General features: G+C 43.6%; 1 protein-coding gene across 1 annotated transcript in view; it reads left to right on the forward strand.

Moving 5' to 3' along the window:
- Positions 1-23,514, forward strand: part of LOC139226779 (dynein axonemal heavy chain 17-like) — a 1,002,254-nt gene that overhangs the window by 748,284 nt on the left and 230,456 nt on the right. Inside the window, exons 48-50 of the mRNA XM_070857781.1 lie at positions 12,449-12,614; positions 20,849-20,951; positions 22,887-23,034. Of these exons, the coding sequence (XP_070713882.1) occupies positions 12,449-12,614; positions 20,849-20,951; positions 22,887-23,034 (417 nt within the window). The remainder of the gene's footprint in view (positions 1-12,448; positions 12,615-20,848; positions 20,952-22,886; positions 23,035-23,514) is intronic.

The raw sequence follows: 23,514 nt of genomic DNA on the forward strand, positions 1-23,514 counted from the left end.
AGGTCTCGTTGCACCTCCCTTTTTCCTAATCTGTCACCATTCAGATAATAGTCTGTCTAGTAGAGTGGATAAGGGAGAACCAGTGGATGTCGTGTATTTGGACTTACAAAAGGCTTTTGACAAGGTCCCACACAAGAGATTAGTGTGCAAAATTAAAGCACATGGTATTGGGGGTAATTTACTGATGTGGATAGAGAACTGGTTGTCAGACAAGAAGCAGAGAGTTGGAATAAACGGGTCCTTTTTAGAATCGCAGGCAGTGACCAGTGGGGTGCCGCAGGATTCAGTGCTGGGACCCCAGCTATTTACAATATACATCAATGATTTTAGATAAAGGAATTAAATGTAATATATCCAAGTTTGCAGATGACACTAAGCTAGATGGCGGTGTGAGCTGTGAGGAGGCTGCTAAGAGGCTGCAGGGTGACTTGGACAGGTTAGGTGAGTGGGCAAATGCATGGCAGATGCAGTATAATGTGGATAAATGTGAAGTTATCCACTTTGTGGCAAAAACAGGAAGACAGAATATTATCTGAATCGTGACGGATTAGGAAAAGGGGAGGTGCAACGAGACCTGGGTGTCATGGTACATCTGTTATTGAAGTTTGGCATGCAGGTACAGCAGGCGGTGAAGAAGGCAAATGGCATGTTGGCCTTCATAGCTAGAGGATTTGAGCATAGGAGCAGGGAAGTCTTACTGCAGTTGTACAGAGCCTTGGTGAGGCCACACCTGGAACATTGTGTACAGTTTTGGTCTCCTAATCTGAGGAAGGACATTCTTGCTATTGAGGGAGTACAGCGAAGGTTCACCAGATTGATTCCCGGGATGGCAGGACTGACATCTGAGGAGAGACTGGATCAACTGGGCTTGTATCCACTGGAGTTCAGAAGAATGAGAGGGGATCTCATAGAAACATATAAAATTCTGACGGGATTGGACAGGTTAGATGCAGGAAGAATGTTCCCAATGTTGGGGAAGTCCAGAACCAGGGGTCACAGAAAAGGATAAGGGGTAAGCCATTTAGGACCGAGATGAGGAGAAACTTCTTCACTCAGAGAGTGGTTAACCTGTGGAATTCTTCACCGCAGAAAGTTGTTGAGGCCAGTTCATTAGATATATTCAAGAGGGAGTTCGATATGGCCCTTACGGCCAAAGGGATCAAGGGGTATGGAGAGAAAACAGGAAAGGGTTACAAAGATTGACTGATCAGCCGTGATCTTATTGAATGGCGGTGCAGGCTCGAAGGGACGAATGGCCTGCTCTGCTCCTGCACCTAATTTATATGTTTCTATGTTAATTGTAGCAAGATTTTTGTACTCCAACCTCCTTGCAATAAAGGCCACCTAAGTCTCTCCGAACACTAACATTTAATAGTTTCGCACCATTTTAAAAATAGTCTGTTTTTTCTTTTCTTCCTACCAAGGTGAATAATCTCACATTTCCCACATTATACTCCATCTACCACTTTATTGCCCACTCACTTAACCTGTCTTGCAGGCTCTTTGTGTCATCCTCACAGCTTACTTTCCCACCTAGCTTTGTATCATCAGCAAACTTGCTACATTACACTCGGTTCTGTCCTCTTAAGTCATAGAAACATAGAAAATAGGTGCAGGAGTAGGCCATTCGGCCCTTCGAGCCTGCACCGCCATTCAATGAGTTCATGGCTGAACATGCAACTTCAGTCGCCATTCCTGCTTTCTCGCCATACCCCTTGATCCCCCTAGTAGTAAGGACTACATCTAACTCCTTTTTGAATATATTTAGTGAATTGGCCTCAACGACTTTATGTGGTAGAGAATTCCACAGGTTCACCAATCTCTGGATGAAGACATTTCTCCTCATCTCGGTCCTAAATGGCTTACCCCTTATCCTTAGACTGTGACCCCTGGTTCTGGACTTCCCCAACATTGGGAACATTCTTCCTGCATTTAACCTGTCTGAACCCGTCAGAATTTTAAACGTTTCTATGAGATCCCCTCTCATTCTTCTGAACTCCAGTGAATACAAGCCCAGTTGATCCAGTCGTTCTTGATATGTCAGTCCCGCCATCCCGGGAATCAGTCTGGTGAACCTTCGCTGCACTCCCTCAATAGCAAGAATGTCCTTCCTCAAGTTAGGAGACCAAAACTGTACACAATACTCCAGGTGTGGCCTCACCAAGGCCCTGTACAACTGTAGTAACACCTCCCTGCTCCTGTACTCCAATCCCCTCGCAATGAAGGCCAACATGCCATTTGCTTTCTTAACCGCCTGCTGTACCTGCATGCCAACCTTCAATGACTGATGTACCATGGCACCCAAGTCTCAGTGCACCTCCCCTTTTCCTAATCTGTCACCATTCAGATAATAGTCTGTCTCTCTGTTTTTACCACCAAAGTGGATAACCTCACATTTATCCACATTATACTTCATCTGCCATGCATTTGCCCACTCACCTAACCTATCCAAGTCACTCTGCAGCCTCATAGCATCCTCCTCGCAGCTCACACTGCCACCCAACTTAGTGTCATCCGCAAATTTGGAGATACGACATTTAACCCCTTCGTCTAAATCATTAATGTACAGTGTAAACAGCTGGGGCCCCAGCACAGAACCTTGCGGTACCCCACTAGTCACTGCCTGCCATTCTGAAAAGTACCCATTTACTCCTACTCTTTGCTTCCTATCTGACAACCAGTTCTCAATCCACGTCAGCACACGTGCTTTAACTTTGCACATTAATCTCTTGTGTGGGACCTTGTCGAAAGCCTTCTGAAAGTCCAAATATACCACATCAACTGATTCTCCCTTGTTCACTCTACTGGAAACATCCTCAAAAAAATTCCAGAAGATTTGTCAAGCATGATTTCCCTGTCACAAATCCATGCTGACTTGGACCTATCATCTCACCTCTTTCCAAATGCGCTGCTATGACATCCTTAATAATTGATTCCATCATTTTACCCCTACTGATGTCAGGCTAACCGGTCTATAATTCCCTGTTTTCTCTCCCTCCTTTTTTAAAAAAGTGGTGTTACATTGGCTACCCTCCGCTCCATAGGAACTGATCCAGAGTCTATGGAATGTTGGAAAATGACTGTCAATGCATCCGCTATTTCCAAGGCCACGTCCTTAAGTACTCTGGGATGCAGACCATCAGGCCCTGGGGATTTATCGGCCTTCAATCCCATCAATTTCCCCAACACAATTTCCCGACTAATAAGGATTTCCCTCAGTTCCTCCTTCTTATTAGACCCTCTGACCCCTTCTATATCTGGAAGGTTGTTTGTGTCCTCCTTAGTGAATACCAAACCAAAGTACTTGTTCAATTGATCTGTCATTTCTTTGTTCCCCATTATGACTTCCCCTGATTCTGACTGCAGGGAGTCTATGTTTGTCTTTACTAACCTTATTCTCTTTACATATCTATAGAAGCTTTTGCAGTCCGTTTTAATGTTCCCTGCAAGCTTCCTCTCGTACTCTATTTTCCCTGCCCTAATCAAACTCTTTGTCCCCCTCTGCTGAGTTCTAAATTTCTCCCAGTCCCCGGGTTCGCTGCTATTTCTGGCCAATTTGTATGCCACTTCCTTGGCTTTAATACTATCCCTGATTTCCCTTGATAGCCACGGTTGAGCCACCTTCCCTTTTTTATTTTTACGCCAGACAGGGATGTATAATTGTTGTAGTTCATCCATGCGGTCTCTAAATGTCTGCCATTGCCCATCCACTGTCAACCCCTTAAGTATCATTCGGCAATCTATCCTAGCCAATTCACGCCTCATACCTTCAAAGTTACCCTTCTTTAAGTTCTGGACCATGGTCTCTGAATTAACTGTTTCATTCTCCATCCTAATGTAGAATTCCACTATATTATGCTCATTCTTCCCCAAGGGGCCTCGCACAACGATATTGCTAATTAATCCTCTCTCATTACACAACACCCAGTCTAAGATGGCCTCCCCCCTAGTTGGTTCCTCGACATATTGGTCTCGAAAACCATCCCTTATGCTCTCCAGGAAATCCTCCTCCACCGTATTGCTTCCAGTTTGGTTAGCCCAATCTATATGCATATTAAAGTTACCCATGATAACTGCTGCATCTTTATTGAATGCACCCCTAATTTCCTGTTTGATGCCCTCCCCAACATCACTACTACTGTTTGGAGGTCTGTACACAACTCCCACTAATGTTTTTTGCCCTTTGGTTTTCTGCAGCTCTACCATTCTAGTAAATCTCTTCTGTTCCCTTTCCAAAGCCTTCACATCCTTCTTAAAGTGTGGTGCCCAGAATTGGACACAGTACTCCAGCTGGAAATAAACTAATGTTTTATATAGGTCCAGCATAACTACTTGGCTTTTATAAAGCCCACGATCCCATATGCTTTATAACTGCTTTGTTAACCTGTCCTGCCACCTTCAAAAATTGTAAATAGCTGTGGCCCAATCATTGATCCTTGCAGCACACCACTAATTACAGCCTGCCAACCTGCTGTCTTTGTTTGCACTTAATCCCTCAAAAGTTGCTACTGCTTTCACAACTATTTCACCCTCTTGGTCACACTTACTGCTTCTTCTTGTCATCATATGTACTATAGTAAACTGGCTCATTCTTATTGAAAGCATTTGGCCAGGGCACATATTAACTTTCTTTCAATTTGTGAGAATAGAGATGTATGTGCACAAATTTTTGAAGGTGGTAGGACAGGTTAACAAAGCATTTATAAAGCATATGGGATCGTGGGCTTTATAAAAGCCAAGTAGTTATGCTGGACCTATATAAAACATTAGTTCATTTCCAGCTGGAGTACTGTGTCCAATTCTGGGCACCACACTTTAAGAAGGATGTGAAGGCTTTGGAAAGGGTACAGAAGAGATTTACTAGAATGGTTTCAGGGATAAGGGATTACAGTTGCACGGATAGATTGTAGAAGCTGGGGTTCTCCTTAGAGCAGAGAAGGCTAAGAGGAGATTTCATAGAGGTCTTTAAAATCATGACAGGTTTAGATAGAGTAAATAAAAACAAGGGGGGGCAAAATTGCGTATCGCCCCGTTGGAAGTTGTTAATCTTGGCGAGGTGGGACTTGCTGCACCCGGCCGGAAGTCCCGTCCCACAAATTAAATTCGGGTTACCACCCCAAGAGGAAGTAATGTCGTGCCCTCCACTTCCTCTCAGGGGTGGGTCTGGAGCAGTAAGCACGCAAATGTCGCACAACTATGCGGCCTCTCCTCATAGCACTGGTGCAAGAACGGGGCCCTACCCTTCCATTCAAGGGGTGAGCATGCTGTGAGCTCTGCAGTGGAGCAAGGGGCCTCCACAATGGCACTGGGGTGCCGTGGTGCAGCCCGGCACAAAAGCGGAGTGCCAGGCTGCACCATCATGGCATGGACCCCGTGGGAAAAAATAATGGAAGGCCGGATCGGTAAGTCGCCCGAGATGACAAAATGGCACTGCGCACCTTCCCATTAAATTTCGCTCCTTGAGCGGAATGCGGCCCGGTTCGCGATCCGTGAGGCTAGCGCTGGCATCGCGTGCGGCGGCCTTACGGGGCACTGCCCAGTTTCAGCTGCAGTGTGACAACGGGCCACAGCAGGGCGAAAATGGGTTGCTGCGCACTGATGACATCATCGCCGGAGGTTCAGTGCCCCGAGGCGCTACCGACTGGAGCGGGGCGCTACCGGTTTTGTGCCTCACTAACTCCCATGCAATTTCACGGGAGCTGGTAGCATTCCCCCCTCCCCCAGGCAAGAAATCGTTTGCGCCCCGTTAGTGCTCCCGGGGATGCCAACTGGAGTCGCAAACCATGCGGATTTCTCCCCCAAACTGCTTCCAAGGGCTGAAGGGTTGATAACCAGAGTACACAGATTTAAGGAGATTGGCAAAATAACCAGTGGCGACATGAGGAAAAACATTTTTACACGAGTAGTTAGGATTTGGAATGCACTACCCGATAGGGTGGTGGAAACAGATTCAATAGTAATTTTCAAAAGCGAATTGAAGAAATACTTGAAGGAGAAAAAATTGCAGGGTTATTGGAGTGGAGGTTTCCTTGTCCATGCTTGACTTGAAGCCATGAGACTTCTTGGGGTCCAGAGTCACTGTATATCACTGTGCTGCCATTCCTGGTGGGTCTGTCCTGCTAGTAGGACAGGACATACCCAGGGATGGAGATGGAGGAGTCTGGGACATTGGCTGAAAGGTATAATTCTGAGTATTACTATGTCAGGGTGTTGCTTGACTAGTCTGTGGGACATGTCTCCTGATGTTGGTGAGGAGGACTTTGCAGGGTCGACGGGGCTGGGTGTGCTGTTGTCGTGTTCATAGCTGGTGCCGAGGTCGATGCTGGGTGGTCCGTCCAATTTTATTATTCTTGTTTCTCAGAGTAATGAGGATAACCCTGATGGACTGCACTGCACTATCAGGTCACTCACTCTTACCCTGCCAAGCAACAACACAGGAAACAGTGGGGGGTAAATTTGTGGCCGCCACGAGAGTTAACTGGCAACTCTGGTTAACGGACGCTGTAAATTGACGAAGCGCTACCAGGGAAAAGTTTGCGCTGCGGGCTAAAATTTTTTAACCCAGCGCTAACTTACCATGTGACGCCCTTCTGGTAGCATTAGTGCAGGCATGGGAGTCAAACTTCCTGGCCTAAAGTGGCATTCCAGCTTCTTTCAGCCTCTCAAAGCAAGGCTATGGAGCTCATGAGGAATTGTGGGAAATGCATTAAACGGGCAATACCTTCAGAACTAATAAAAATGAATACCAAATTAAAAAAATGAAGTTTTCAGCCCTTACTGCCTTTCAAAAAAAACATTAAAAAGAAGTCCCAAATAGGAGTCTTCGGGGCCGAAATTTAACCTCCTGATAAGGCCTGTTACTATCGGAAAGTGGTAGCCACTCGGCAGTGTCGAATGACCACCAATATTTTTTTGCCTCTCGCGAAATTCTCCTCTGTGGTTTTTCCAGCAGTTCCCACTTCCGCCCTGCTGTTGCCGAACCCTCCTAAGTGCGTCATCAAAGTTTGCACCGTCGATCTCCAAGCCCGCAAGCAGAATTCACCTAAAAAAAAATCTTGCGGCTACCGCTCGGTGCCCCCTATCAGTTTTTTTTCTGTCTATCCAGTGTGTGTAAAATGGCGGTGCGGCTGCCATTAAAGGGGAGGGCACACTGCAGCGGCTGCCATCTTTTTTTTTTGTTGGTCAGAAGCCAGGTCGGCCCAACAATCATGCCCCCAGGTTCAGCCGGGCCACCAAGAGGCAGCCTGGCATCCCCTCTTGAGTGCCACGCTGCTGGCCCGACCAAAACCCTCCCTGGTGGCCCAGTGGTACTAACTAAAATAATCACATAGCTTGGAACAGCTCTCCCCTTTAAGTGAAGGGGAGAGACGTGACGACGCGCCAGCGTGATGACATCATCAGCGCTATGCTGATGACTGACAGCGCCGGACACACCGCCCACCTCCACTTCCGCCCCTCTTATGACCGATCTACTGCTGTCCATCCCACTTTTGCCCCCATTATGACCGACTTCGTCCTGCTCGAAAAAAAGACAGAGCTGAATTCACAGCAGCGGAGAAAACACCAGAAAAACGGTAGGTGCAACCCGTTTCCGGCGGAGATTAATTTCTGTCCCTTCAACCCTTGCCTTCCAAACTTTAAAAAATGAGTAAAGTGCTTCAGCACTAACACACATGGCTCAACATGCCAGGGAAGGGGCACAGGGTCACACACGCAGCACTCCAGCTTTGTGCAGGGGGTCAACACTGCAAAAGAGGTCTTCTACCCACGGTGCCAGGAGGGACCACATCACTTAGGCTGTCACTGCCAGCAGTAATACCCCCACCACCTGCTCCAGTGCTCAAAGAAGCTTTGTGACCTCAGACCGCTGATCAAGGTGAGTGATTGTATCTTCAAAAGCCGTCTCCTACTAACTGCAACACTAGCTTCACACACTGCTCAATGCACAACTCCTCCGCCCCACTCAATCTCACAGAACTGTAGGTATGTTGTTCTTGGCCGACAAATGATGTTGGGAAAGGAAGCACTCCTTTTACTTGCTCTCGTTTTAGCTCCAGCTGTTTGCTCCTTCCTCCTGTGCCTCTTCTCCTCCTCCCCAGAGAGAGATTCTTAGAAGAGGGAAATATGAGGGAAGAGCTGGGTTCACAATCAGGTAAGTAGGTCGGGTGTTCAATCAGTAAACATTCTTCTTAATACTTGACAGCTGCAAATGTGGTATAAAAGCTCCCATTTCAAAGCTGTTCGCTTTCTAATCTCAGAAACTGGAACTTTCAGGATTTGGAAGACATATTTGAGTTTGGAGTAAACTCTCTGTCCACTGTCATCTTCTTGGAACAATCTCTCTCACCATTGACAGATTGTTTCTGTCTTCTCAACCTCACCTGCGATCTATTCCATCAGTATCAGTGCCCTTGACAACATCTTGCCTTGGTCCTCAGAATCCCACCCCGATCAGCCTCAACACCAGCATCACCAGACACATCAACAGTACCAACAAAAACACCAAACATCTCGCAATCAACTGATGCTGCACAGGACACAATGCATCAGCACCCAACCACATTGCTGCCCGGGACGGATGACCTCACCACGGCCAGATTTATTTCACTTGACACTGTACACCCCGGCTGCCACATAATGTGCCAGCTTGGCACCACCCCACACCAACACCATAAAGCAGCTCTACAATGCCCAAGCCATTCCTTTCACACTCATCACCATTGTTGGGAGGCCCTTGTGTCTCACCATTCACTGCAACTCACTAAGCCACTTTCAAAGGTGCACACAATTCTGTCCAAGAATGCAAAGTGTTGAAAATAAAGATTTCAATGTTTGACAATACATTAACAGAAACTTTACATGAACATTGGCAAAAACACCCAAGTGCCTACCCTTGCGTGTTGTTAGTTGGTATGATTGGACTAGGATGAGGCTGAGTGTGAGGGGTGGCTAGTGATGGGGAAGTGATAATGTAGATAGAGCGGGATGGGTTGAGGTGCATGGTAAGTTGGTGTGAGTATGGATGTGACGGAGTAGGGTTGGGAAGACAGAGTGATGGGGATGTGATGAGTGGCACAGCAGGATGAGGTTGAGTGTGGCTTTGCAGTAACATTTCTGCTGAGATCATTTGTGAAACGTTTGTGACACTGCAGCCAGGTCCTCCTGACGACATCTCTGCTTGTGCCATCCTGTGCAATGTGCAACCAGGCTGTGTTGGTGTCCTGGGGAGGTCTCTTCCGCCTATTGGAAGGGACGAGAACTTCCCTGTGTGCTATAAGCATCTGGAGGGAGTCATGGGAGAGTCTGGGTGCAGCTCTGTGCAGTGCTCGTCGGTGTTTAATGCACCTCAGTGCTGTAGAACACTAACAGTACAATTGTCAAAACTAATGTGGACATGGTCCCTTTTAAAGAAACCAGCTGATGATGCATCATCAAATGACGTCATCAGACCCGCGTCCTTTTAGTTGGCCGGGAACCTCGTTGGGCAGGCTTAACAAACCCAATCACTGTAAAATCACTTGTACAGAGTGGGATGGAGCAGGCAGCAGATTGGGATCGCACTACGGACGTCTCTCAACTAGTTACAGTCCCTCAACCTTTGACTTTTTAGGAAAATATATTCTTTATAACAGTCTCCAGTCTAGGTTATTTATCCAACTGTTTCTGTCACTGTTTCAAAACAATTATAATTTTCATAGCAACAATCAATGCTGAAAAAGAAACATAGTTAAAAAATACTTATAACAAAAAAAATGTGAATAAGACATTTGTATTGACATGATAATCACTAGTTTAAGAACCAGTCCTTCAACAAGCCACGATCAATAAACAAATTAGCACATCATTTAAATGTAATCAGGGAATGCCTTTAAAGTCATTATTTTACATGTCATTGGGGTCAAAATTGCCCTTTTTTGCGATGCCCGTTAGCACCTCTGCAGGGCGGTATCGGGGCGCAAAACACTTTTCGCCTGGGTGGGGGGGTGGGCTACTGGCTCCCACAAAATTGCGTTGGTGTTAATGGAGGCACTGGGGAGCGACGTTGAACTGCGTCAGCACTACATGGTGCATTCACGTAGCACTGCCGATCACTCTGGGACCCACCCCAAGAGGAAGTGGAGAGCACGAGATTGCGATCCACTTCCTCTGAGGGGCAATCTAACTTCAATTTCAAGGCTGGGGTGGGACTTCCACACAGGAAGTCCCGCCCCGAGCAGGTTACCACCCCTAATTGGATCGCTGGGAATTTCTCCCCATTATTATTCAATCTAAGACAAAGTAGTATGAAAACTGGCTTCCATGCAGGAAAATCACAATTACCATAGATTTAAATGGGGGAAGCAGCTATCTTCTAACTGTTTTCAGTGAGGGTAATGGCAGAGCAGGGTAAAATCCCATTAAAATATAGTGACATTAATATTGTAAACCATGCCAAAAATTGCTGGTCACGGGAATGTGGGAAGGGAGGACCTTGAGACAATCACTATCACTAGGGGGGGTAGTGCTGGACAGGCTAATGGGACTCAAGGTAGACAAGTCCCCGGGACTGTTATAAAGTCCTGATGAAATGCATCCCAGGGTATTAAAAGAGATGGTGGAAGTTATAGCAGATGCATTTGTTATAATCTACCAAAATTCTCTGGACTCAGGGGAGGTAATGTAACACCTCTGTTTAAAAAAGGGGGCAGACAAAAGGCAAGTAACTATAGGCCGGTTAGTTTAACATCTTTAGTGGGGAAAATGCTTGAAGCTAGCATTAAGGAAGAAATAGCGGGACATCTAGATAGGAATAGTGCAATCAAGCAGACGCAACATGGATTCACGAAGGGGAAATCATGTTTAACTAATTTACTGGAATTCTTTGAGGATATAACGAGCATGGTGGATAGAGGTGTACCGATGGATATGGTGTATTTAGATTTCCAAAAGGCATTCGATAAGGTGCCACACAAAAGGTTACTGCAGAAGATAAAGGTACGCGGAATCAGAGGAAATGTATTAGCATGGATCGAGAATTGGCTGGCTAATAGAAAGCAGAGAGTCGGGATAAATGGGTCCTTTTCGGGTTGGAAATCGGTGGTTAGTGGTGTGCCACAGGGATCGGTGCTGGGACCACAACTGTTTACAATATACATAGATGACCTGGAAGAGGGGACAGAGTGTAGTGTAACAAAATTTGCAGATGACACAAAGATTAGTGGGAAAGCGGGTTGTGTAGAGGACACAGCGAGGCTGCAAAGAGATTTAGATAGGTTAAGCGAATGGGCTAAGGTTTGGCAGATGGAATACAATGTCGGAAAATGTGAGGTCATCCACCTTGGGGGAATAAAAACAGTAAAAGGGAATATTATTTGAATGAGGAAAAATTACAACATGCTGCAGTGCAGAGGGACCTGGGGGTCCTTGTGCATGAATCCCAAAAAGTTAGTTAGCAGGTAATCAGGAAGGCGAATGGAATGTTGGCCTTCATTGCGAGAGGGATGGAGTACAAAAGCAGGGAGGTCCTGCTGCAACTGTACAGGGTATTGGTGAGGCCGCACCTGGAGTACTGCATGCAGTTTTGGTCACCTTACTTGAGGAAGGATATACTAGCCTTGGAGGGGGTACGGAGACGATTCACTAGGTTGATTCCGGAGATGAGGGGGTTACCTTATGATGATAGATTGAATAGACTGGATCTTTACTCGTTGGAGTTCAGAAGGATGAAGGGTGATCTTATAGAAACATTTAAAATAATGAAAGGGATAGACAAGATAGAGGCAGAGAGGTTGTTTCCACTGGTCGGGGAGACTAGAACTAGGGGGCACAGCCTCAAAATACGGGGGAGCCAATTTAAAATCGAGTTGAGAAGGAATTTCTTCTCCCAGAGGGTTGTGAATCTGTGGAATTCTCTGCCCAAGGAAGCAGTTAAGGCTAGCTCATTGAATGTATTCAAATCACAGATAGATAGATTTTTAACCAATAAGGGAATTAAGGGTTATGGGGAGCGGGCAGGTAAATGGAGCTGAGTCCACGGCCAGATCAGCCATGATCTTCTTGAATGGCGGAGCAGGCTCGAGGGGCTAGATGGCCTACTCCTGTTCCTAATTGTTATGTTCTTATGTAAGTCACTTCGTCCATAATTTCCTGTTTCCTTTGTGCCAGTCAAGGGTCCCTATACCATAGATGCAGCATTACAATGGTGTAAGTTCCCAGGAAAATTTGAGCCAGTGATTGAATCTATTATATAGCAATCGAGCTGGGAAAAATTGATGGAACCTATAGATTTGTTGACCAGATAGAATCAATTTCTACCAAGGGCTATATTTATAGCCATACTTGTTTGAAATTAGTCTAACATAATTTGGTTGCTACGAGATCACAATATTTATGAGGAAATCTTGCGTGTAATAGTATTTGATGATATTGCAATAAATGCATTGAAGTATTCATTCTGAACTCCCTATAGCTGTTCTTGAGAAGCCACTAGAAAAGAAAACAGGAAGGAACTTTGGCCCACCTGGAACCAAGAAATTAATCTATTTTCTTGATGACATGAACATGCCTGAGGTGGATAAGTATGGAACCGTAGCACCTCATACCCTAATCAGGCAACACTTGGATCATGGACATTGGTAAGTAATCTACTTAGAATCTTAAAATGCAAATGTTGGCATTATGTATCTTTTAAAAATATTAGGGGCCAAAATTGCCACTTCCCTTAAGGCCTGTTAACACCGGAAATTGGCAGCCACGCTGCGGAGTGCAATGGGCGCCGATTTCTTGTGTAATGGCCTCCATTATCAAAATTCTGCTCCTGCGGTATCCCGATGGTAATCTGCTTCCCCCCCCCCCCTCCCCTCACCGTCCTAAGAGTCATCAGAGTGCACACTGCCGATGGCGGAATTCCACCGAGAAAATCTTCCTCCCGCCGGGCGGTGCCAAAACATGCTTTTTTGAGACGGTGCAGTGAGGCTGTGGCATTCTAAAATGGTGGTGCAGCTCCCATTAAAGAGGAGGACTGCTGTTGCCGCCATGTGTTTTTTTGTCAGCTGACTGCCATGTTGGGCCGACAGTTATGCCCCCAGGTTTGGCCAGGCCTAAAACAGGCAGCCAGGCATCCCCTCTTGGAGGCCAGGCCGCTGGCCTGGCCGAAACCCTCCCTCATGGCCCAGTGGACCAAACTTCAAAAGTCGTGCAGCCCCTCCCCTTTTAAGTGAAGGGGAGAGCTGTGGTGACGTGGCGCCGTTGTGACGTCATCAGCACTGCGCTGATGACTGACAGTGGTGGCAACTCCACACGCGCTCCCCCCTCCCCAACTTCCGCCCCTCAAGTGTGTTCACCGCCGCACTACCGCCCCCATTGGACTTCCGGTCCGGCGAGAAAAAAATAGCCAAAGAGTGGAATTTCGCTCAAGAGGCCACCTCATTCACTGCGGCATTGAAAACAACAGAAATGGGGTGTATGCGGCCCCTAAAAGTCTTGTGTATGGTACTCACTTTCTGTCTGCAATAACCTTATTTCTTGTGTCATGATTTTTGTGACATGCTTTTTATGTTAATGTTTTATAATTGGAGAATCCCATGGCCACATTAGAGGAGATTTTAACTTCCTTTGTCCAGCAGAAAATGGGTTGAATGGGAGTTAAAACCGAAATGGTACAGTAAAACCTGGAGCAAAACCAATAGAGGCCCTGTAAAGTAAGCCCCACAAAAAAAGTTTGGGCTACTGCCAACTCAGGTTCTCTTGCCTTCCTGCCTGCAAAATTCCTCCCAAACTGTGATTTATAATAACATAAAAATTAGGAACAGGACTGGTCATACGGCTCCTCGAGCCTACTCAGCCGTTCAATAATGGTCAATCTTCCACCTCATCTCCACTTTCCGCCCAGTCACCATGTCCCTTAATTCCCCATGAGTCCAAAAATCTATCTATTTCAGTCTTGAATATTCTCAACGATTCAGCATTCACAGCCCTTTCGGGTAGAGAATTCCAAAGATTCACAACCCTCTAAATGAAGGAATTCCTCCTCATCTCCGTCTTAAATGGCTGACCCCTTATCTTGAGACTCTGCCCCTTAGTTATAGACTCTCCAGCCTGGGGAAACAACCTCTCAACATCTACCCTGTCAATCCCCCTCAGAATCTTATGTTTCAATGAGATTGCCTCTCATTCTTCTAAACTCCGGAGAGTATAGGCTCAATCCCTCTTCATACAACAACCATCGAATCCCAGGAATCCATCGAGTAAACCTTTGTTGCACCACCTCTAAGGCAAGCATATCCTTGCTCGGGTAAGGAGACCAAAACTGTACACAGTACTCCAGATGTGGCCTCTTCAAATCCCTGCACAATTGTAGCAAGACGTCCTTACTCTTGTACTCCAACCCACTTGCAAGCCAACATGCCACTTGCCTTCCTAATTGTTTGCTGTACCTGCATGCAAACTCACTTTGTTTCCTGTGCAAAGCCACCTAAATCTCTCTGAACACTAATCATTAATATAGATTGTGAAATGCTAAGGACCAAGCACTGATCCTTGCAGCACCCCACTAGTTACAGCCTGCAAACCTGAAAATGACCTGTTTATCCCTACTCTCTGTTTTCTGTCCATTAACTAATCGTCTATCCAGGCTAATATATTACCCCAATCCATGAACACTTATCTTGTGGAACAATCTTATCAAATGCCTTTTGGAAATCCAAATATACTACCTCCACTGATCCCCCTTTATCTACCCTGCTAGTTACAGCCTCAAAAAACGCTAATTAATTTGTTAAACATGATTTCCCATTCATAATATCTTGTTGTCTCTCCATAATTATATTATGATTTTCTAAATGCTTTGATACCACATTCTTAGTAATGGATTACAGCATTTTTCCGAAGGGAAATGTGAGGCTAATTGGCCTGTAGTTCTTTGTTTTCTCTCTCTCTCCTTTCTTGAATGGTGAGGTTACATTTGCTACCTTCCAATCTGCTGGGAAGTTCTAAAATATAGGGAATTTTGGAAGATCACAACGAATGCATCCACTGTCTCTGCAACCACCTCTTTTAGAACCTGAGAATGAAGGCCATCAGTTCCAGGGGATTTATTGGCTTTTAGTCCTATTAGTTTCTCAAGTACTTTTTCTCTACTGATCTTTAAGTTCCTCACTCTAATTAGCTGCTTTGTTCCCCACTGCTTTTGGTATGCTTTTTGTAACTTCTACTATGAAGACAAATACAAAATATTTGTTTAAATTCTCTGCCATTTCCTTATTCACCATTATAATTTCTCCTGTCTCAGTCTCTAAGGGACCAACACTTACTTTTAGAAACATAGAAACATAGCAAATAGGTGCAGGAGTAGGCCATTCGGCCCTTCGAGCCTGCACCAGCATTCAATATGATCATGGCTGATCATTTTTGCAACTTTAGTACCCCATTCCTGCTTTCTCTCCATACCCCTTGATCTCTTTTGAACATAGCTAACGAACTGGCCTCAACAACTTTCTGTGGTAGAAAATTCCACAGGTTCACAATTCTCTGAGTGAAGAAGTTTCTCCTCATCTCGGTCCTAAATGGCTTACACCTTAGCCTTCGACTGTGACCCCTGGTTCTGGACTTCCCCAATATCGGGAACATTCTTCCTGCATCTAACCTGTCCAATCCTGTCAGAATTTTATATGTTTCTATGAGATCCCCTCTCATTCTTCTAAATTCCAGTGAATATTAGCCGAGTCGATCAAGTCTCTCCTCATGTCAGTCCTGCCATCCCGGGAATCAGTCTGGTGAACCTTTGCTGCACTCCCTCAATAGCAAGAACGTCCTTCCTCAGATTAGGAGACCAAAATTGAACACAATATTCAAGGTGTGGCCTCATCAAGGCCCTGTAAAACTGCAGTAAGACCTCCTTGTTCCTATACTCAAATCCTCTCGCAATGAAGGCCAACATGCCATTTGCCTTCTTCACCGCCTGCTGTACCTGCATGCCAACTTTCAATGACTGATGTACCATGACACCCAGGTCTCGTTGCACCTCCCCTTTTCCTAATCTGTCACCATTCAGATAATATTCTGCCTTCCTGTTTTTGCCACCAAAGTGGATAACCTCACATTTATCTACATTATACTGCATCTCTTATGCATTTGCCCACTCACCTAACCTGTCCAAGTCACTCTGCAGCCTCTTAGCATCCTCCTCACAGCGCACACTGCCACCCAGCTTAGTGTCATCTGCAAACTTGGAGATATTACATTCAATTCCTTCGTCTAAATCATTAATGTATATTGTAAATAGCTGGGGTCCCAGCACTGAACCTTACGGTACCGCACTAGCCACTGCCTGCCGTTCTGAAAAGGACCCATTTATTCCTATCTTTGCTTCCTGTCTGCCAACCAGTTCTTTATCCATGTCAATACATTACCCCCAATACCATGTGCTTTAATTTTGCACACTAATCTCTTGTGTGGGACCTTGTCAAAAGCCTTTTGAAAGTCCAAATACACCACATTCATTGGTTCTCCCTTGTCCACTCTACTAGTTACATCCTCAAAAAATTCTAGAAAATTTGTCAAGCATGATTTCCCTTTCATAAATCCATGCTGAATTGGACCGATCCTGTCACTGCTTTCCAAATGCACTGCTATTACATCTTTAATAATTGATTCCAATATTTTCCCACTACCAATGTCAGGCTAACTGGTCTATAATTCCCTGTTTTCTCTCTCCCTCCTTTTTTAAAAAGTGGGTTACATTAGCTACCCTCCAATCTATAGGAACTGAATCAGAGTCAATAGACTGTTGGAAAAAGACCACCAATGCATCCACTATTTCTAGTGCCACTTCCTTAAGTACTCTGGGTTGCAGACTATCAGGCCCTGGGGATTTATCGGCCTTCAATCCCATCAATTTCCCTAACACAACTTCCTGACTAATAAGGATTTCCCTCAGTTCCTCCTTCTTGCTAGACCCTCAGTCCCCTAGTATTTCCGGAAAGTTATTTGTGTCTTCCTTAGTGAAGACAGAACCAAAGCATTTGTTCAATTGGTCTGCCATTTTTTTGTTCCCCATTATAAATTCACCTGATTCTGACTGCAAGGGACCTACATTTGTCTTCACTAATCTTTTTCTCTTCACATATCTATAGAAGCTTTTACAGTCAGTTTTTATGTTCCCGGCAAGCTTACTCTCATACTCTATTTTCCCCTTCCTAATTAAACCCTTTGTTTTCCTCTACTGAATTCTAAATTTCTCCCAGTCCTCCAGTTTGCTGCTTTTTCTGATCAATTTATATGCCTCTTCCTTGGATTTAACACTATCCCTAATTTCCCTTGTTAGCTACGGTTGAGCCACCTTCCCCATTTTATTTTTATGCCAGACAGGGCTGTACAATTATTGAAGTTCATCCATGTGATCTTTAAATGTCTGCCATTGCCTATCCACCGTCAACCCTTTAAGTATCATTCGCCAGTCTATCCTAGCCTAGTCTCATATCATCGACGTTATCTTTCTTTAATTTCAGGACTCTAGTCTCTGAATTAACTGCGTCACACTCCATCTTAATGAAGAATTCTACCATATTATGGTCACTCTTCCCTAAGGGGCCTCACACAACAAGATTGCAACAACACCCAGTCTAGGATGGCCAGTTCTCTAGATGGTTCCTCGACGTATTGGTCTAGAAAACCATCCCTTATACACTTCAGGAAATCCTCCTCCACAGTATTGCTACCAGTTTGGCCAAATCTATATGCAGATTAAAGTCACCCATGATAACTGCTGTACCTTTATTACACGCATCCCTAATTTCCTGTTTGATGCCATCCCCAACCTCACTACTACTGTTTGGTGGTCTGTACACAACTCCCACTAGTGTTTTCTGCCCTTTGGTGTTCCGCAGCTCTACCCATACCGATTCCACATCATCCAAGCTAATGTTCTTCCTTACTATTGCGTTTAATCTCCTCTTTAACCATCAACGCTATCCCACCTCCTTTTCCTTTCTGTTTATCCTTCCTGAATATTGAATACCCCTGGATGTTGAGTTCCCAGCCTTGGTCACCCTGGAGCCATGTCTGTGTAAGCCGAATTAGATCATATCCATTAACAGCTATCTCTGCAGTTAATTCATCCGCCTTATTACGAATGTTCCTCGCAATGAGACACAGAACCTTCAGGCTAGTTTACTCTCACATTCTATTTTCTCCCTTTTTATAATGTCTTTAGTCATCCTTTGCTGATTTCTAAAACTCAGGTTTATGACTATTCTTTGCAACATTATAAGCCTCTTTTTAAAAATCTAACACGATAGAAACATAGAAACATAGAAAATAGGAGCAGTAGTAGGCCATTCGGCTCTTCGAGTCTGCACCGCCATTCAATATGATCATGGCTGATCCTCTATCTCAACACCATATTCCCGCTTTTACCCCATACCCCTTGATGCCTTTTGTTTCTAGAAATCTATCTATCTCCCTCTTAAATATATTCAGTGACCAGATCTCCCAGATAAATATATATTCTTACATTTGTGCCCAACTAAAGAAGTTATCACTTTTCCTGTGGAGTTTTATTTCTCAATGGAATGTATATTCATCTAGAATTTTAGAATATTTCTTTAAATGTTCGTCACTGCTTATCTAATTTCCTAATCTACCTTAGCCAATTCACCCCCTCATACCTATGTAATTGGCTTTGTTTAAGTTTAAGACTCTACTTTTGAATTTAAGTATGTCACTCTCAAACCCAATGTGAAATTATGATCACTCTTCCCCAGGGTATCCTTTACTGTGATATTACTACTTAACCCTGTGCCATTACACAATACAAGATTTTATTAGCCTGTCCCCTAGTTGGCTCCACGGAGGTATTGTTCTTGGAAACTGTCTTGAATGCAAGCATTAACTCCACACTATCTTTGCCAATTTGATTTGCCCAGTCTATATGAAGATTATAAAGTCCCCCATAATTATTGCATTACCTTTGTTACAAGCTCCTATTATTTGTTGATTAATACTCTGTCCAATGGTGTAGCTACTGCCATGGGATCTATAAACTACTCCCACCAGTGTTTTCTGCCCCTTATCTCCACCCATACTGATTCTAGTTCCTGATCTTCCGAGCCAAGATCCTTTCTCATTACTGTCCTTATGTCATCCTTTTATTATCAGGGCTACCCCATGCCCTCTCTTTCCATTATGCCTGCACCCTGGAATATTTAGTTCCCAACATTGGTCACCTTGCAACCACGTCTCTGTAATGGTTATTAGGTCAAACCCAGTCATCTCTATTTGTGCCACTAATTCTTCTATCTTCCGAATGCTTCATGCATTCAGATAAAGAGCTTTTAATTTTAACTTTTTACCATTATTCCCTGTTTTCGCTTTATTCGCTTATGCACCAGTACTGTTAAACTCTCTGTCCCTTCCTGTCACACTCTGCTTATCTTTACCTAAATCATTACAATGCTCCATTGCCTTGACATTTCTCTTTAGGTTTCTATATTTCCTCTCACCTCATTTCTCCTCCCCACCACCCCCCTCCATCCCCCCCCCCCCCCCCGCCCCACACACACACACACACGCACTTTTTAGTTTAAAACCCAATCTACACCCCTAGTTATTCGATTCACCAGGACACTGGTCCCAGCCCAGTTTAAGTGGAGACCGTCCCAATGGAACAGCTCTCTTTCCCCAATACTGGTGCCAGTGCTCCATGAATCGAAACCCCTTCCTCCAACACCACTCTTTAAGCCACGCATTTAACTCTCTGATCTGCTTGTCCCTATGTCAATTTGCACGTGGCTTGGGTAACAATCCAGAGATTATTACCTTTTGAGGTCCTGTGGTTTAATTTGAACCTTAGCTCATCAAACTCTCTCAGCAGAACCTCATTCCTAGTTTAACCTAAGTCATTGGTTCCTATGTGGACCATGCCAACTGCATCCTCCCCCTCCCACTCCAAATTTTTCTCCAACCACAAGGAGATATCCTTAGCCCTGGCACTGGTCAAGCAACATAGCCTTTGGAACTCCTGGTCATGACTGCCAAGAACAGTGTCTATCCCCCTGACTATACTGATCCCTACCACTACAGCATTCCTTTTCACTTCCCCCATTTGAATGACCCCCTGTACCACGGTGCTGTGGTCAGTTTGCTCAGCCACCCTGCAGAATCTGCCCTGATCCAAACAGACAAGAATTTCATACCCGTTGGATAAGGGCAAAGGCCGAGGCTCCTTCAACACTGCACCTGGGGTCCCCTTACCTGCCTGAGTCGCAGTCACACCCTCCTGTCCCTGACCACTAATCAGACTTGTACCACCACCTAACCGAAGGGGTGCGACTGCCTCCTGGATCAGAGTGTCCAGGTAACTCTCCTCCTCCCTGATGCCCCTATCTAGTGTATTCCGACCCACCCAATCTTCATATACTTGAAGCCAGCAAACTTCCACTTGTGTGGCCAGCTGGCCTGTGGTATGTTACTGAGGCCTCACTGTTAAAATAGACTGGGCTTCCCATAGAAGCATTTGGTTTTCTTTTGTGTCCTGGCTTTCTACCCAGGAATTAAAATCCCCCCTGTTTCAATGCATCATTCTACAAATTTCATTTAAATAAAGTGAATATCAATATCAGTACATTTGCAAATCTGTTAGCCAATAATGGAAATTGAGCCTTATTTATTTATACCATTTTATTATTTCCTGAGAGTATCACATCTGCAAAATATTTACTATAAGGCTTTACAAATTGAGGATTATACATTGCTAAAAAAATCTAAAACATTAAGAAGTGATGAATTTACTCTAATTGTTTATTTAATGAAGATTTGCATGTTAATAATTGAATTAATTTGTACTTGAATAACATGCATATTTCTCTATTAGGTATGATAAGATCAAGTTGACATTAAAAGATATTCATAATTGCCAGTATGTTGCCTGTATGAATCCCACAGCTGGCAGCTTTACAATTGATTCTAGGCTTCAGGTAACTAATTAATTATATATGGTTTGCCTGTAAATAAGGTACTGTACATCATTTGACAGTGGTCCATATTTTCCTGCGTTAATTGCTTCCTCCATATTTTTCTGCATTTCTAATCAGAATACGTCACAGCAAACATGGCAGTGAATCAAAAGTTGCAAAACCAATGACCAGTGTGTTCTGCACGAAACCTTACACTGTGGATCGAAAATCTCTAGTCTTTGCCTCACCGCTACTTCTCTTAAAAAAAAATAATTTGCTAGAAAGTAGAACCTGGCACTCTATTTACAATCCTACTTCAAAAACCATCAGTGTAACACTCTGTGCACCAGATTTAGATACAAAATTAATAAATTATTATTTTTTATTTTCCTTCAGCTAACTCCTGATAATTGTTTCCATTATTTTACATAGAATGGAAGCAAGATGAATTGTATTGTACTTGTCTTGGTCTGTTTTGTCGCCCTTTTAACATATGAGCGCCACATTAACCACTTCCCAATATTGTGGTATCACCCCATGTCAAATGACACTACTTTCATCACTCTGAGATAAAAACCATTTATTATTGGGGATTTATTTGTTTTCAGTCTATTTAGGCTAGGCCTTCCATCTGATTTATAACCATTTCATTGATTTACTTAGGAAATTTTTCTTTGGAGTGGATATATTGCTCATGTGGCCCTTTGTGAAAACTTGGAGGAAGTAGTCATTCAGAATAGTTATGGATTTTATACTCATTTTTACTTTCAAGTTTGTTTATCTTATGTGAGTTTCATCTTTTCTCTGATTACCCTTTTGCTGTGTGGCAGTGAATTTTATTTTTACTACTATGCTTAGCTTAACTCCAACCCTCTCTTTGCTTCTTTGATTAGCTTTTTAATGTTTTTCTGCAATTTTTTGTATTCATCCCAGTGAGCCTCTTTTTTCTCCCTGCAGGATGTATATGTGCTATTTTTCTTCTTTATCTCACTTTTTTAATTTGTTTGGTGGTTGATTCATTTTGAATCATGTTTGTTTAGTTTGAGCTTGTTGGTATTAGGAATATATTTATCCTGAATGCTCTGTGTTATACTTCCTTAGCAACATTAGTGTTGTTCCTGTGGTGGTGCTTGCAATGTTTAAATGAAAAGTGGGCCAAGCAGGAGATTTGGGAAAATCGGAATGCCATCAATTTCGGTTAAAGGAATCTCCTGTACCAAGGCAAAAACCATCGCATCATAGTCCGGCTAATGCCAGGTCATGCATACTTATCCACCATACAATGGTGATTGATTTCTTCAAGTTACAACTTTGCTGATACTTATATAGATTTCCTAAAGAAAAATTATGTTTGACTAACTTGATTGAGTTCCTTGATGAAGTAATGGAAAGAGTTGATGAGGGTTCTGCGATTGTTGTGTTGTGTATATAGACTTTCAAAAGGCAAGAATTGAAATCCATGAGGTTAAAAGGACAGCGGCAGCGTGGATATGTGTGGTCACATCAATGATTTATAAAGTAGCAGGATTAGCTCATTATTTGGATTCAATATTTACTTTTTAATACATCTTAACATCTGATTCGCTTTACTCACTGCCACCGAGCATTGTGATAACTTCAATTTATTGTCAAACAGGACACCTAGATCGCTTTCATTTTTCATGCTCATTATTTTCTTTCCATTTAGGTAATAGTCCCTTCCTGGATTTTTTTGTCATGTGAAGCACTTTGCATTTCTTTACATTGCCACCTGTCTGCCCAATTTCAAGTATATTATAATCCTCCTGCAGCTTACCCTATTCACCTTTTGGAATCTACCACCTTCATTAGCTTTGTATCAGATAACATTTAGCCATGAACTGATTCAACAGTTTTAAAATGTTACTGTCTGAGATCAATTATCACATTGTTGCACAGATAATTGGAGCCTATGCTTTTTATAATCTTTTATTTCAGCGTCATTTCTGTGTCTTCGCTGTGAGTTTCCCAGGACAAGATGCACTTCTCTCCATCTATAGTATCATCCTTTATCAACATCTAAGCACTCAAAATTTTCCATCATCGGTGATAAAATTCCACACACAGCTGGTCACTGCAGCCCTTGGTAAATGCATAGACATGAAAGTAACTCTTATATTTAATACATATGTTTTTTATAATAATCAAATTCATATTTGTTTATAAATTACTACTGCTTTGAGTCTTCTGCCTCAGTTTTTTTATAAATCTATCTAAAATAAGCCTCTTTTTAATGTGCTTTTTTGTCAAATACCTACTGCCTCATATTCCATTAAAATTGGAAGTGTACAAACTTTAGTGATATTAGATATGGGAATTATCACATAGCATATCTGCTAGTTGCTATTGAGTACCACTGCATATCCCAATTGTAATCTGTTTTTCTTATTCTAAACTTGCCCCTACCAAATATTTCTGTGCAACACCAAAATACATCTGGTATTTTGATGGTACAAGAACTAAATATGGAGATCCCTGTGCCTGACATTCAAGGAGCGTATTTACGTTTCATCTGCTTTAATTAAATGTCAACGGGCAGTGTTCTGAGTAGATTACTTTTGGAAGA

The sequence above is a fragment of the Pristiophorus japonicus genome, chromosome 16, assembly GCF_044704955.1.
Source record: "Pristiophorus japonicus isolate sPriJap1 chromosome 16, sPriJap1.hap1, whole genome shotgun sequence".
NCBI classification, from domain to species: domain Eukaryota; kingdom Metazoa; phylum Chordata; class Chondrichthyes; family Pristiophoridae; genus Pristiophorus; species Pristiophorus japonicus.